Source organism: Blennius ocellaris (assembly GCF_963422515.1).
Source record: "Blennius ocellaris genome assembly, chromosome: 21".
Classification (NCBI taxonomy): domain Eukaryota; kingdom Metazoa; phylum Chordata; class Actinopteri; order Blenniiformes; family Blenniidae; genus Blennius; species Blennius ocellaris.
In genome coordinates, this window is record NC_137670.1 from 8,955,756 (window position 1) to 8,968,489 (window position 12,734).

General features: G+C 39.1%; 1 protein-coding gene across 1 annotated transcript in view; it reads right to left on the minus strand.

The window, feature by feature from the left end:
* slc39a11 (solute carrier family 39, member 11) overlaps nucleotides 1-10,967 on the minus strand; it is a 111,242-nt gene extending 100,275 nt beyond the window's left edge. The window contains exons 1-3 of the mRNA XM_080517027.1: nucleotides 10,953-10,967; nucleotides 9,870-9,987; nucleotides 9,640-9,678 (exon numbers count right to left, since the gene is read on the minus strand). Of these exons, the coding sequence (XP_080373153.1) occupies nucleotides 9,640-9,678; nucleotides 9,870-9,977 (147 nt within the window). The 5' untranslated portion in view covers nucleotides 9,978-9,987; nucleotides 10,953-10,967. The remainder of the gene's footprint in view (nucleotides 1-9,639; nucleotides 9,679-9,869; nucleotides 9,988-10,952) is intronic.
* Between the last annotated feature and the right edge of the window lie 1,767 nt (nucleotides 10,968-12,734).

A 12,734-nucleotide genomic window follows, 5' to 3' on the forward strand; every position in this document is an offset into this window, starting at 1 on the left:
AGGTGAGCCAAGATCACAAAGAAAAGGTCATCTGATGAGGAAAAGAGGTTTAACAGAGCAGTCTTGAGTAACTATGTTGCTCCAATCACAGCTCTTGCTGGAGGGAATATAAATGAAAGTAAAGCATTTCAATCTCTGAATGCTAATGTGATCAGTGACATTCAGCCGATTTTTCCAGTCGCTGAAAGACCACGGGGCTTTTCTCGTATGCTATAAGAAGCAAAGTGCCTCAAGCCTTCTATCCTTCAAGGATAAAGTAACGTCCATGAGAACTGATTTAAAGCGGTCAGAGTGAAAAATGTGCTACTGTGACGACATCAACTATGTTTACATTATTTTTCTGGGTCTTGTCGGTCTTTATGGGTTTTACAGTGAAAGAAAATCTGATTCAATTAGTTTGATTTGCACTCTGCTGTGCGAGGACACAGATACAGAGCTGAATCATGCAGGAATAATCCGCTTTAGTTCCTGCTTACTGAACTAACGCTGTGCTGTTTGTCTAAACAAAAACTACTCCAAAAACCAAGTTTTCTTCCAGTATTAATCAGATCGAAATTAAATGAACTGCTCACTGATCCAGGGTGAACGGGTTAGCAAATCTGTCCTCACATCAGTTTCTACAATCTCTACTTGCACAGTCAATATCCCACTGAGATAGTGTGTGCCCTTTAAAAACCTGATACTGGTATATGAAATATGTGGAGGGGGATCAGCTTAGACCCACGTCTATGGCATTGCAAGTCTTTTCTGTTCTTGTGGATAACGCAACAGTATCAGCCCTCAACAACACTGAGCAATCACTTCTTTTGGCACTTAATTAATTGAGAAAGTCCCATCACTCTCAGATGCGAACATGCAAAGGGTTTGCATACCTTGATAAGCACATTTCAAACTAAACTGATGAATTCCAAAACAGAAAAGAAACTATCCTTACTGTCAAAAATCACACATCGAATCATTTATGTGAAGTTAACTAATGGTGATTACCAAGAATTTACCCTGCAAGTGTGAATGTGTGCAGTTGTGTGGGTTTTTCCTGCCTACGTCCTCTGAAGTGGATAAAGCCAAATGAAAGATATGGATCGTGACTTCTGTCCAATTTATCATCCTGCTATTAAAAAAATTTAATTTCCATACTTCAAAATGTGGTAATCAATAATACGGTCTATGACTGCTAGTAAAGAAATATTTGTGTCGTTTCTTTTGAAGTTGGAAATTGGCAACTTTAAGAAAAAGTTCTGGGTTCATGTTATTAGTTTTTGCATTTGTTTCTTTCAAGTTGTGTTTCCCCCACATTTCCATGGAGACGGAGATGGAGCCTTTTCAATTTCGTTGTTTGTCATTTCTCACAACTATCTTGGAACCAATAGAAGACAAAAATCTCCGTCTGGACATCTTCCAACTCCACTAATGGCTTTGAATGTTTAACAAATCTGTATATTGAGAAAGAATCTTGATTTTGGTTTATGTATTAAATGGAGGGGTCTGTATTATTTCCAATCACCCGCATGAAGCCACCTTTTGAAGCCACTCTGAACTACTAAACTTACTGCAATGAGAAGAAAGCATTTTTCTACCATTGCTGAAAATCTAAGCATCAATAACCTGCTCTTTCCAAACAAACAAACAAAAACATGCCAATCCTGCTGCGTATGCCCGAATAGAAACCCCTACGAGTCGGCGCCCATTTGCACGGAACATGCATCTCGCAGAAGTGCAGCGACACAAGAAATCTGCACGTGGCCGAACATTGAGACCTCTGCTGTCGACTCGTCAAGCTCGGCACTGAATGTGCAACATCCCTGTGGAGCCTTTAAGAAGCAGATTTCTGTGAAATGTAACACTCCCTGAGAAAGCTAGGATGCAGTGCTTGCATGAAATATTGTTTACTGCCGCGACAAATACCATTCGCTCTGTTATGTGAATTAAAGTTCTAAAAAAAAAAAAAATCCCGGAGGCTTCCAAATGGCTGGGCTGGTGGAAAACGGCACGCACTGCAAATGCTCGCAGTTGGAGGCAAGAGAAAAGTTCTCAACAATTTTTCATTACATCTATACACCAGCTGAAAGCCGAGTGCCTCTTTTTTTATGAGGCAACCAAAGTGAATTGTGCAGTAATTGCCTTGCTCGCGGCCGACAAAGCTCTGTGGGGTTTTTGAGGAGTTAGATTGATATGTTTTTGCCACTCGGGGGAATACAATAAAGGCAGAGGACCGTAGTCGTTTGAGTGTCACTTATTGTAACATTGAACCAAACTAGGCGTTTTGTACAGAATATGGAAAAGGAACTAAAATTATGACTGAGAAGTATTTTACACCAAAAAAATGACAAAAACATATGAATGATTTGAGCAGTCTTATGTTTTTAGTTTTAAAGCTACCATGTGAATCAAGCATATCATTTGCTGCATTTATATTTTGGATAAAAATGGATGGGAAACATTTCACATCTCTATTTCTTTGTCAGATTTGGTTCCTGATGACATTGCAGTTGATGTCAGAGCTCACAGTGTAGCGACAGGGTGACTGGTTTGATCAACTGGACAATCAAGTCCGGCAGATCAACCAGCAAGAAACACTTTTCACATTCGGAGTTTCTTAAGTCACTTAGTCAGTCATCCTTGAAGCAGCTTTATTTGCCATTTGTAGTCATAGTATAATACTATTTCCATTTTTCATTCCATTGAATTCCCACTTTCTCAGCAGTTTCCATTATAATTTGCCCTCACAGAGTGAAAGTGCTGTATGATTGATTCGACCCAACGGGTCGTCGCTTCTGCTCGACAATGGGCAAAAATGACAACATTTTAGAGTTAAATCTGATCAGCTAATGCTTCGCCAGCACTGTATGAGGGTGAGCTCTCAAAAGCTATTCCAGTTGACATACAGAATTTGAGCACAAGTAACAATGTGTAAGCCTTTTTACAAAGTAGTAATTGAACATGTGCTACGCTCCTGCTCGACTGTAATTGCAATAATGGGAAGCTGACCAATCACTCAAAAACAAATATCTTGGGGAAAGAGAGGCTTCGGTTCACTCAGATGCAAAGCTCTGCTAATAATTCCATCTCCTCACAAAGTGTGTGTTCATATGAGGCAGTATTCATGTGCAGTCATATGATGCTTTAGCACTTAATGTGCGGCAAACCAAAAACATTCACATTTCATGAGCAGTCAGGCCAACTTATCTACAGTGTAGTGAGCCACATGAGCAGAGGCAATTAGCAACCATAGGATTAATTCACTGCGATCGTGCTCTCATATAATGCCCCCAGACCAAATCTTCGACTATTCCCAATACAGACAAGAAAATCACGAATTGTTTATAATCACTTCTCACAACAAGGTCTTGTCTCAAGTACAGCTGCTATCAAGACATTGTTACGACATCCAAATGTCTTTAGCTATTTTACTTGACGCACAATCAAGTTTAATTGCAGCTGCAATGCGTTTCCTCCAAACGTAATGTGCGGTTTTTACTTTACAGAAGAGACAGTATCACATTATTGCAGAAAAGTTTACAATGCATTCACTACTCTTGGACACTGCAGATCACAGCCAAAAGTAGAGGAACCCGTTGTGTTTCGACGTATAATTAGATGTGAAGAGGTGTCAGAGAGACCCTTTTCTAAATTCTGTTAATAATACAGCATTGCAACTTGATTCAGCAAAAGGAAGATAAAAATATATTACTTTGTTGTAACAATTCCTCTGAGGAAAAATGTTATATTATTGGAAAGCCTGTTTATATTTACAGAAGATGAATTGAGAGCTGATTATATGGACAAGCAGCTATACGTGCTCTCTAACAGAACCTGGATCCTCGTCTTCATGGACAGGCACACATCCTGGGAAGGCATCTCATTCTGCGATTAGCACCGGTTGCAAGTCAGCCAACACGGTCGTGTTTGTAAATTTGGAACTAAAATCCCCAAGCTGCTCGCTGGGGTTTAGGTGAACACTAATGGAAGGCCACTCCACGCTCTACCCTGGCAAAATTCAAGTGGTTGTCTTTGAAAAACCCTCTGGTGTAAGAGTTATTATCGCACCATTGAATGTTGCTCAATCTTAATCCATATTTCCATGGCAAAGTAATCACACTCACTCAGTTCTGTTGCTCATCCCACAAATACACATTTCGGAGAAATATGGAACCATTCAAGAAGGATATGGACACGCTTACTGAAGAGTACTGAACAGACAGGAAACTGGCAGCCCTCTCCCAGCGACTGTGCAGAGTGGGGTATTTCTAAAAAATAGTGCTTCAAAGAGGAAAGTTAATTAACACATTTGAACCCAATGTCATTTGCAATTATTCATTTAATATTGGAAAACTACAGCATGCATGATTCTGCTTAGTTTGCAGGCATTCGGTCTTTACATGGAATCAATTGCTTGAACATCCATGCATCATTGTATAATCTAACAATGTGGCCCTCTGGTAGAAATAGTTTTTGAGAGCAGGATTCAGGATTTATTCTACAAACAGTTACAGTAAAAAAAAAAAAGTATATATGAAACAGAAATTCTCCTAGTTCTGCATTGAGGAAATTCAGTAAACCTGTTATATTTACTCGTGGTCGTATGCAAAAACGAAAGACTTAGGTGTCCGCTTACGTGAAAACGGTGCGCGAATCCAATGAAAATGCAACTTTTTGAAAACAGCTTCATGTCAACGGGGGGAAATGCACCTTTTCTAAAATGTTGCACACAGTAGATACTGTAGTTCTTCTGCATGTGTGTGAGAAGGCCAATAAGAACAATGTATGCCTCCAGAGTGTCGTGACTACCAGTCCATATTCTCCTGGGATTTAGGTAGTTTTATAGTTGACAGTCACCTGGAATGTCAATCCAACTCCTACGTCTGTCCATGTGAATATCCCATGTTGTTCTCTGTGTGTGGTTTCATTAACAAAACACCAAAAAGCATTTCCACATTTACATGTAAACAGACATCGTTTTCAAAATGTCGCCACATGAAGTTTTATGAAAGAAAAGTGCAAAATTGATGGGTTTTTACTTGAAAAATTGTGCGAAAATGGGGCCCTCAGAACTGGTGGGTGTGTCCTAAACGTGCAAAATGAGCATCGCCTTTATTGCAACAGCAACGGCGTTGGCTGGCAGAGTAATGAAGAAAAAAATAAGTCCGCTTTTCTGATTATTCACCGACCGCTGCTGACAGACGCTGTGCTCCGAGACAACGTGACGTGATGCTCTGCAGTGACAAAGACGATATTTTATGCGTTTCCATCTGTATCTGAATCTGTTTATGTACATCATCATGCGCGGTGAGTGAGGGCTTGCGAGTTGAGGAGAGGGGACATGCGATGCGAGGCATGAGAACAGGATGGCATCTGAATCACGAGATGGAGGAGAAAAAAAGAAGCGTGACACACGCAGGTCTTCAAACACCCACCGAGCTTGCAACACACAAACACACACTTGATTTCTTCTCGTCAGACCGGCACTCCTGCACGGAAATATGTATCTTGAGCATTCGGGCTGAGTGCACAGTGAGCTATCGAGTTGCCGCAGTTCAAACAAAATAAAGACCTGAGCAAACAGCTTTCAATTGAGCGCATCACAGCAGCCTTGTCTCCGTAAAAAGCTGTGACAGTTGCCCTCCCTCGCCTTATTAAACCTGCATGTGTGTGACAGGAGACACTGTTTTCTTTCTCTCATGAGTCACCAGGAAAAGGCTTGTATCTTTGTCAGCATTGGAATAATGAATTAAGCTGCCAAGTCAGATCCAGAAACAATCAATGGCTTCTGTTTGAAATGCAAAAGTGTTCCACCACCGGGGGTCCATGAGCCCAACCAGGAGAGAGCCAGAGATCACAAGGCTTTGTCTGCTTTGAGGTTGTCATAATCAAATGTATACATACCAAAGACATCCCTAATAAGGCTTTCCTGCCAACCTACTTAAATCAAACCTGAAAATAGCCCATTGCTTATAATTAAAATACACACAAGTGGGCATGCATGCCATTGCTTGGCTTCACTGTAATGTTTTTTGCAAAACGGAGATTAAGGAGGACGTCTGTCGTCTATTCTGAATGCTGAAAAAGGTTGGGAGACATATTGGAAAAAGAGCAACCTCAATGACTACAGCACTCTCGACTGAATTATTCAACATAATTACAAAAAATTGAGCAACTTGCCAAATGTTGTGGCGTCGAACGATAAAATGCATAAAATAAAGTGATCTTTCAACTCAAGCCAATATTTTCCCAGATGACCAGCAAGCCATCTCAATTCATGAAGTCCTCATCAGATTGAAAGTATTGGTTCAGTCTAACATCAATACCAGTAATTAAAGAGGTCATCTAAATAAAAAAATTGCAGCAGAGGAAGGAGGGCTCAAATGTCCCACGTATGGCACAAGTTTGAGATGAGAAAACTCCCATAGTTCAATGAGCAGGACGCAAAAATGATTTTTATGCAAATGAGGCCCTGGAGCTTATTGTAACTCAGGTCACCATTTGCAGGGAAGTTTAGCTCCTTGTAATGCTGCAGTTAATAAAATGTAGTGAGGACATCATAGAGTCCAACAATATTTACTGATATGAATTATACTCTATTGAAAAACCTCAATATGCCTTCAATCAGCTTTGATGCGACACCTTTACCTTCACACCTCCATGAATAAAAGAATACGGTTCCTATAATTTAAGATAATCATGCACAGCAACAGGAACCCTGCCATGAATATACTGCACAAGGTGATCAGCTCATCAAGGCTGCAGAAAGTCCCCGTCTCTAATTACAGTCTTAATGTGCATTAACGCAAAAATTCGGGTGGGGGGGGGGCAGAGGCAGGTTATGAAAGTGAGGTTTTATTGCACAAATGTTTCCCTAGAAGTTGTGAGCACAGACTGTGATTTGGTCTCGAATACAAAAAGCAAAGCTCTATTAGGCATAATGCCTTCGACTTCCGATTAAAGGTGTGAAGTTGCTCGGAGAAGGATGTAAAAACACTAAGCCTTTTGTAATAGCTGGGGAGGACAATTGAGCCTTTTTAGCACCTCAAATAATACATTCACCAGAGAACTATAAAGCTTAGATAGGGCTTTACAGGGTCTGTTTAGGGCGTTTTCTACAGGCCCCAGAGCCTGCAATAAAGATTGATTGGTATTATTCAAAATATAGCATTGTTGAATGTCTGGTGATTAGGGAGACTAAAATAAAACAGATGTCAATGTTTTCATCATTATATCTGCATGTCATGGATATTTACTTAATTAGTAAAAGAGCTTCAAGTTACAAATTTCCATTTTTAGCGACTCCTGTTATCAAATTTCCACATGATAAAGCCACTTGAGCTCACTAAAGTCATCACATATTGACATTATTGTTATTGCTCACTGAGAAGTTTAAAATATTTTACTTTTTGTTGCTTTTATGTGTCGACACCTGACATTTTTTATACATTTGTATCTGCAGCTTTATTTATTAGGTCAGGGAGAGTTTTCAGTTTGATCACTTCTCAGCAAAAAGTGTCAACTCTGTTTGTGTGAACTGTCCAGTCTCACTTCTTCTATGGAAGACATGCTTTAAGAGACTATTACTCTGACACCACACGGCAAAACCATGTCAGTGCTTTCTTATTTTTGATATGCGGTAGATGGAATTCACTTAAATAGTGTTTTTACAGAGGTTTAGGCGTATCCGAAGAGCTTTGCATCGTCAGTGATCTTCACCCGTTCATACACCATCCACTGCAATTCTTCTGCACATGTGCAAGATGGCCAATAAGAACAATGTTTCTTGCTCAAGGTCACTTTGACATCTGGACATTGGGAGATGGTGACTCGAAAGTCCTACAAGAGCCACCACAGCTGCTTGGAGCTGCACAAATCAAAGAACTGTAGGATGTTTGATGTTGGCAGTTTCCAAGATATAAGATATGATACCATCTTTATTGACATTGCACATTACAATATAAAATTCATCAATTAGTACCTATACAAAAAAAATGCTATTCAATAAGTTGGTGGGTATATATATTTAAAAAATGTTTCTCAAAAACAAAAGAAACTGAATTGTTTAGTTTTTTTTTGCTTTTAAGTAGGTTTTGGAAATAGAATTATAGTACCTTCCTAATAGTATCAAAGATGTATAAACTCTTCACCTCTGTACTTAGATTCTCACCATTAAAAGGCGAACTGAATCCGTTATATCTCCTACCTGGCGTTTCTGGGCAAAGACAAGCATACTAATGTGAAAAGCCCTCATGGTTCCTTTTTATAAATCCCTGTGTGGCTGAAGTAAAAGGCTTGTCACGTTGTCGGATACGTGGGAAACCACAAAAAGCAAATTGCAGGAATGAAACAGCATGAAAATCTGTTTCAAGTATAAAAAAAAAAAAAGGTATTTCTGCTCCCGCTGACCATTATCCACAACTTAGTAGCTCTCATCACTTAATGCCATGTATCATTACCTCCCACTATATCTGGCCCATGTATATAGACGGCTGCAATCAATTTATGTGCAGCTTTGAGAAACTGATCGAGTCCCAGTCTACCCACTCAGGTAGGTTTATTTCACTCATATGGTTAGAGAGTTAGTTTGATTCAATATTGAAGGCACACAGAGCAGCGAACCCCTGTCTTTGCAAGATCACTTCAAATTGCTTTGATAGAGCTACACAGTTATCCACTATTAACTTTAATATTTATCAATTTAGTCACTAATCTCATAAAAGTTGTACAAATAATTAATAGAAAACCCTCTCATTTCTTCTCATGCTTTATGGAGTTTCATGAGAGAGCAGCAGGAACAAGGACCGGGATGTAAAATGAGCACACTTTGAGATAATGGAGGCGAGAGATGCGATAACATGAACTTTCACACTTTTTTTCTTTTATAAATCCCCCTCAAGGAAGCGTGCACTCTCTCTCATCATTTCACATTAGCCTTATCAAACCACTGATCTGATCCTGAGTAATAATCAGCCAGCTCAAAATCACCTAGAGGGACCCCAATTAAATCCACGGTTTATAAAAAGAAAATCACCCATTAATAAAGTAAAACTCAGACGGATTATACTGCATGATTTTCAACACAAGCTGTCATTTGAATGTTATAATGCTGTAAACAAAAGAAAATACAAAACTATAGTTTTATATACGATTAGGACTTCTCTTTTTGAACTCTTTCACTTATTAAATATGAAACCTTATTTGGAAAAAAATCAAATATTGTGGTGGCCGTTAGGACCCAGGCCTCTCACCCACCAGGATGATGGGAAAAGAGGCGTGGTTTAGTACTCCCGCTCCTGGGCTGTTGCCGTACTGTTCAGAGTTGAGTTTTGGCGGTTGCTAAATAAAGACGAGTTCCTACCTTCAGCTCCGACTCATCCTTCGTCCTGTAAGGTTATTGTTTATATCTCGGGATTTATTCAGGACTTTTTTTGTATTTATTTGGAAGGTTTGAACTTCATATAGACAATAATTTAAGTGACCAGCTGATAAACAAAAGGATGAAATAGCCAAAATCAGAATGGAACGGTTTAGTGTATTTTTCAGTCTTTGGAACAGTGCCCCCTTCGATGTAATAAAGCAACAAGAATCATCACATTGCAGCCTCTTCCCACCTGCAGACCAAGTGTAAGCATGTGGACTAAAAGATATCTAACTCACCCCAGCTGCAAAGCCCAAGCTGCCATCCAGGATCCGTTTCTGAAAAGAGCAGAGAGAAAGAAGAAATGGGTTTTTCAAAAAAACTGATTTTGTGACATTCAGTAAATGAGTGTTAAACAGGGATGGATGGAGGACTCTAACTTGGAAGAACTCAACATCTAACCTCAGTCAGAATGTTCTATTAGCTTTTGTCAAACATTTCAGGATCACATTAGTGGAGGGGAGGGTACCTGTCTGCTGGAGAAGACAAACACCAGGGCGGCTCCGGCTGCTGTCAGACCCCAGGTGAAGAGAGTCCCGAGCAGCGCCTGGGTGACGGGGCTGTAGCCTTCCAGCATGGTGCCAGAGCTGAACACCAGACACATACAGTCCAAATCAACCAATGACAGACGCATACACTATTGACTGATCCATTAATATTTGTGCACCACAATAAATTACAATAGCTGTATGTATAGCAAACATGTACATATTGCTGACATGATTTTAAAAGACCAAAGTCGTTGCACTCTCTTCTTTGGGAATTTCTAGATTGCTTCTGCCACCAGAAGACAACATAACAAGAAGACAATGAGAAAGCAAAGAAGCAAAGATCAAATGACACGTTTGGAAAACAGGGGTGAATGCACTCAGGACCACTCCTCTTCAATCAACAAGCTGCCTCCGAGTGTTGACATTACAAGACACAGCCTCTATGTTTATTTCAGAGCCGAAGCAGAGCAAACAAGCTCTGAATCTCTGTTTGCAGAGAATTGTAATATCCCGGATGTCTTCACTTAGATGTCAGCAAGGGTCAGGACTCCATTTACAATTCAGTTGGCATCATTTGTTGCTAAAACAAACAATAATTGTGAATTACTGCTTATAAAATGTTTGGATTTGCATCTACGAAGTTGGGGCAGACACGATCATCTAGTAACATGCTCAGACTAACGTGCAGCATGTCGTCCATTCATTTAAGAGCAAGACAGACTTGAAATAAATCTGCAAAAATGCATCGACATAAATCACTGTTTCTACATGTCGATAAAGACACAGCAGGATAATTTTCATACGGTGATCACCAAAGCTGTTTGTACCTTGATAAACTACCAAAACATTGCTTTTCGACCTTTTTCTTGCAGCCAGATTACATACGCAGCCAGCTCACTTTAAACTATGTCTCGCCTTTTACTGTGAGCGTCAAAGTCATATTCCTTTCGAAATCCACCCGTGATATCTTCAAAACACAGGAATTCATTCGGCTCCACAGCATTCCATTCAAACAGATGGTAAAGGCGAGTTTTAAAACACTGCTTATGAGGTCTACTCACTTCTTTCCACCACGATTCCCCTCTGTTTACTTCCTACTTCCCGGTACACGTGTCTATGACAGATAAGTCCCGCCCCTGCTTGCAGCTGATTGGTCGGTCGCGTTAACGCGATCGTGTCTTACGTTGCTTGAACATAACATAGAAACGTCATAAGAATTATGATTCAAACACAAAAAAGGAAAAACCTGATAGACACACGTTGTCTGCATGTATAGTATATAATGTATTAGGTTTTGTTTCTGATATGCAATTAGATTACATATATCTCTATTGTCATTACAGTGAAATGTTGATTTGCAGATGCAAAAAAACAGTAAACTGCAGTACGATGTGTAGGAATTCTCAGTTATGAAGCATTAATAACAATAATAATAATAATAATAATAATAATAATAATAATAATAATGGGTTACAAATGTGATCTATAATGGGGTTTTAATTGACTATTAAAAGCACTCTTATCGTACAGATCTCTGTTTGAGCCTCACTTGAATTATTGTAACTTTATCAGGAACAACACAGTCAAGTTACACTACAAAACGTCCAACACTACAAAAGAAAGCTGTAAGAATAATTTCATGGTTGATGCCAAATTCTCAAATAAATGCTCTCTTCCATAAATATGATCTCATAAAGCTTCCTGGGGTGAATCTTTATCTAAATGCATGTATTATGTATAATGTTGTTAGCATGTCAAATATTAGATTATTTGAACTCATTCCATTATTCTCACCCTCTCACCAACATAATACCAGAAATAAACTACTTCCAATAGGCAAATATAGAAAATTCCAATGCACCAGTTTTAGTGCATGTCATAGAGGTCCAAGCATACGGAATGACTTGGAAAACAACTTTAAACAATCAGCAACACTATCCATATTTAAAAGGAGGCTGAAGAATCAACTACTGGACAATTACGCAGGTAGTTTATATGCGGCTTAGTACTCTAGTACTCGAGCAAATCAAAATATATGACGTTACATGCATGGAAATGTAGACGCAATTATTCTTTTATTTTTATTTTAGGACCACACTTGTCAGAGAATGGGTTTGTTCTGTGTATATGTATGTATGTGTATATATTGCACAGACCCATCCTCATTCATCACTACTCGCGAGTTATGTCTGAAGGACCTGGTTTGTCGTTGAGCCATTTTTTGGTTTAAAATCCAGCACAAGTTGCACTTGTCACGTTGGACTCCAACATGACAAGCTCTAAACTTCTTGGGAGTCCATTTTTTCATGATTTTGCAAATTTCTTACACATATCAAAATCATGTGTTATATATGTGAAATTGTGGAAAATGGATGAAATTAAATAAATAAAATGTCCAGCAGAAAATTCTCTTGGCAGAATTGATGAGGATTTGCCAGCCAGATGTAAATTAAACAAATAATATACGTGCAGATGAGGCCACTGTAGATATGGACTGCCTCCCAAAATCAACCTGTTTGGTCCCACCTGGTCCGGTGGATGACTCTGTACAATGTGAGGAAAACAAAAAACAACTTTCACTTTTCAATTAAAGCAATTACTGTTCCTTGTCTATTGATTCATTTATTTAAAAGCAAAGGCAGCTTGCTGGAATTTGAAGTTTATTATGCTCTGATTTTAATGGATTGGCCCCATTGAACTGAAATTTGAGAGAAAAAGAAAGTGGTTAAAAAGATGGATGGAAATTATAATGACACATGCATGTACCTATTTATATACTAAAATTCAATTCACCATCTTTCTGTGCTCACAAAATCAATTCAGAGTAATTTCTATTAGAAATA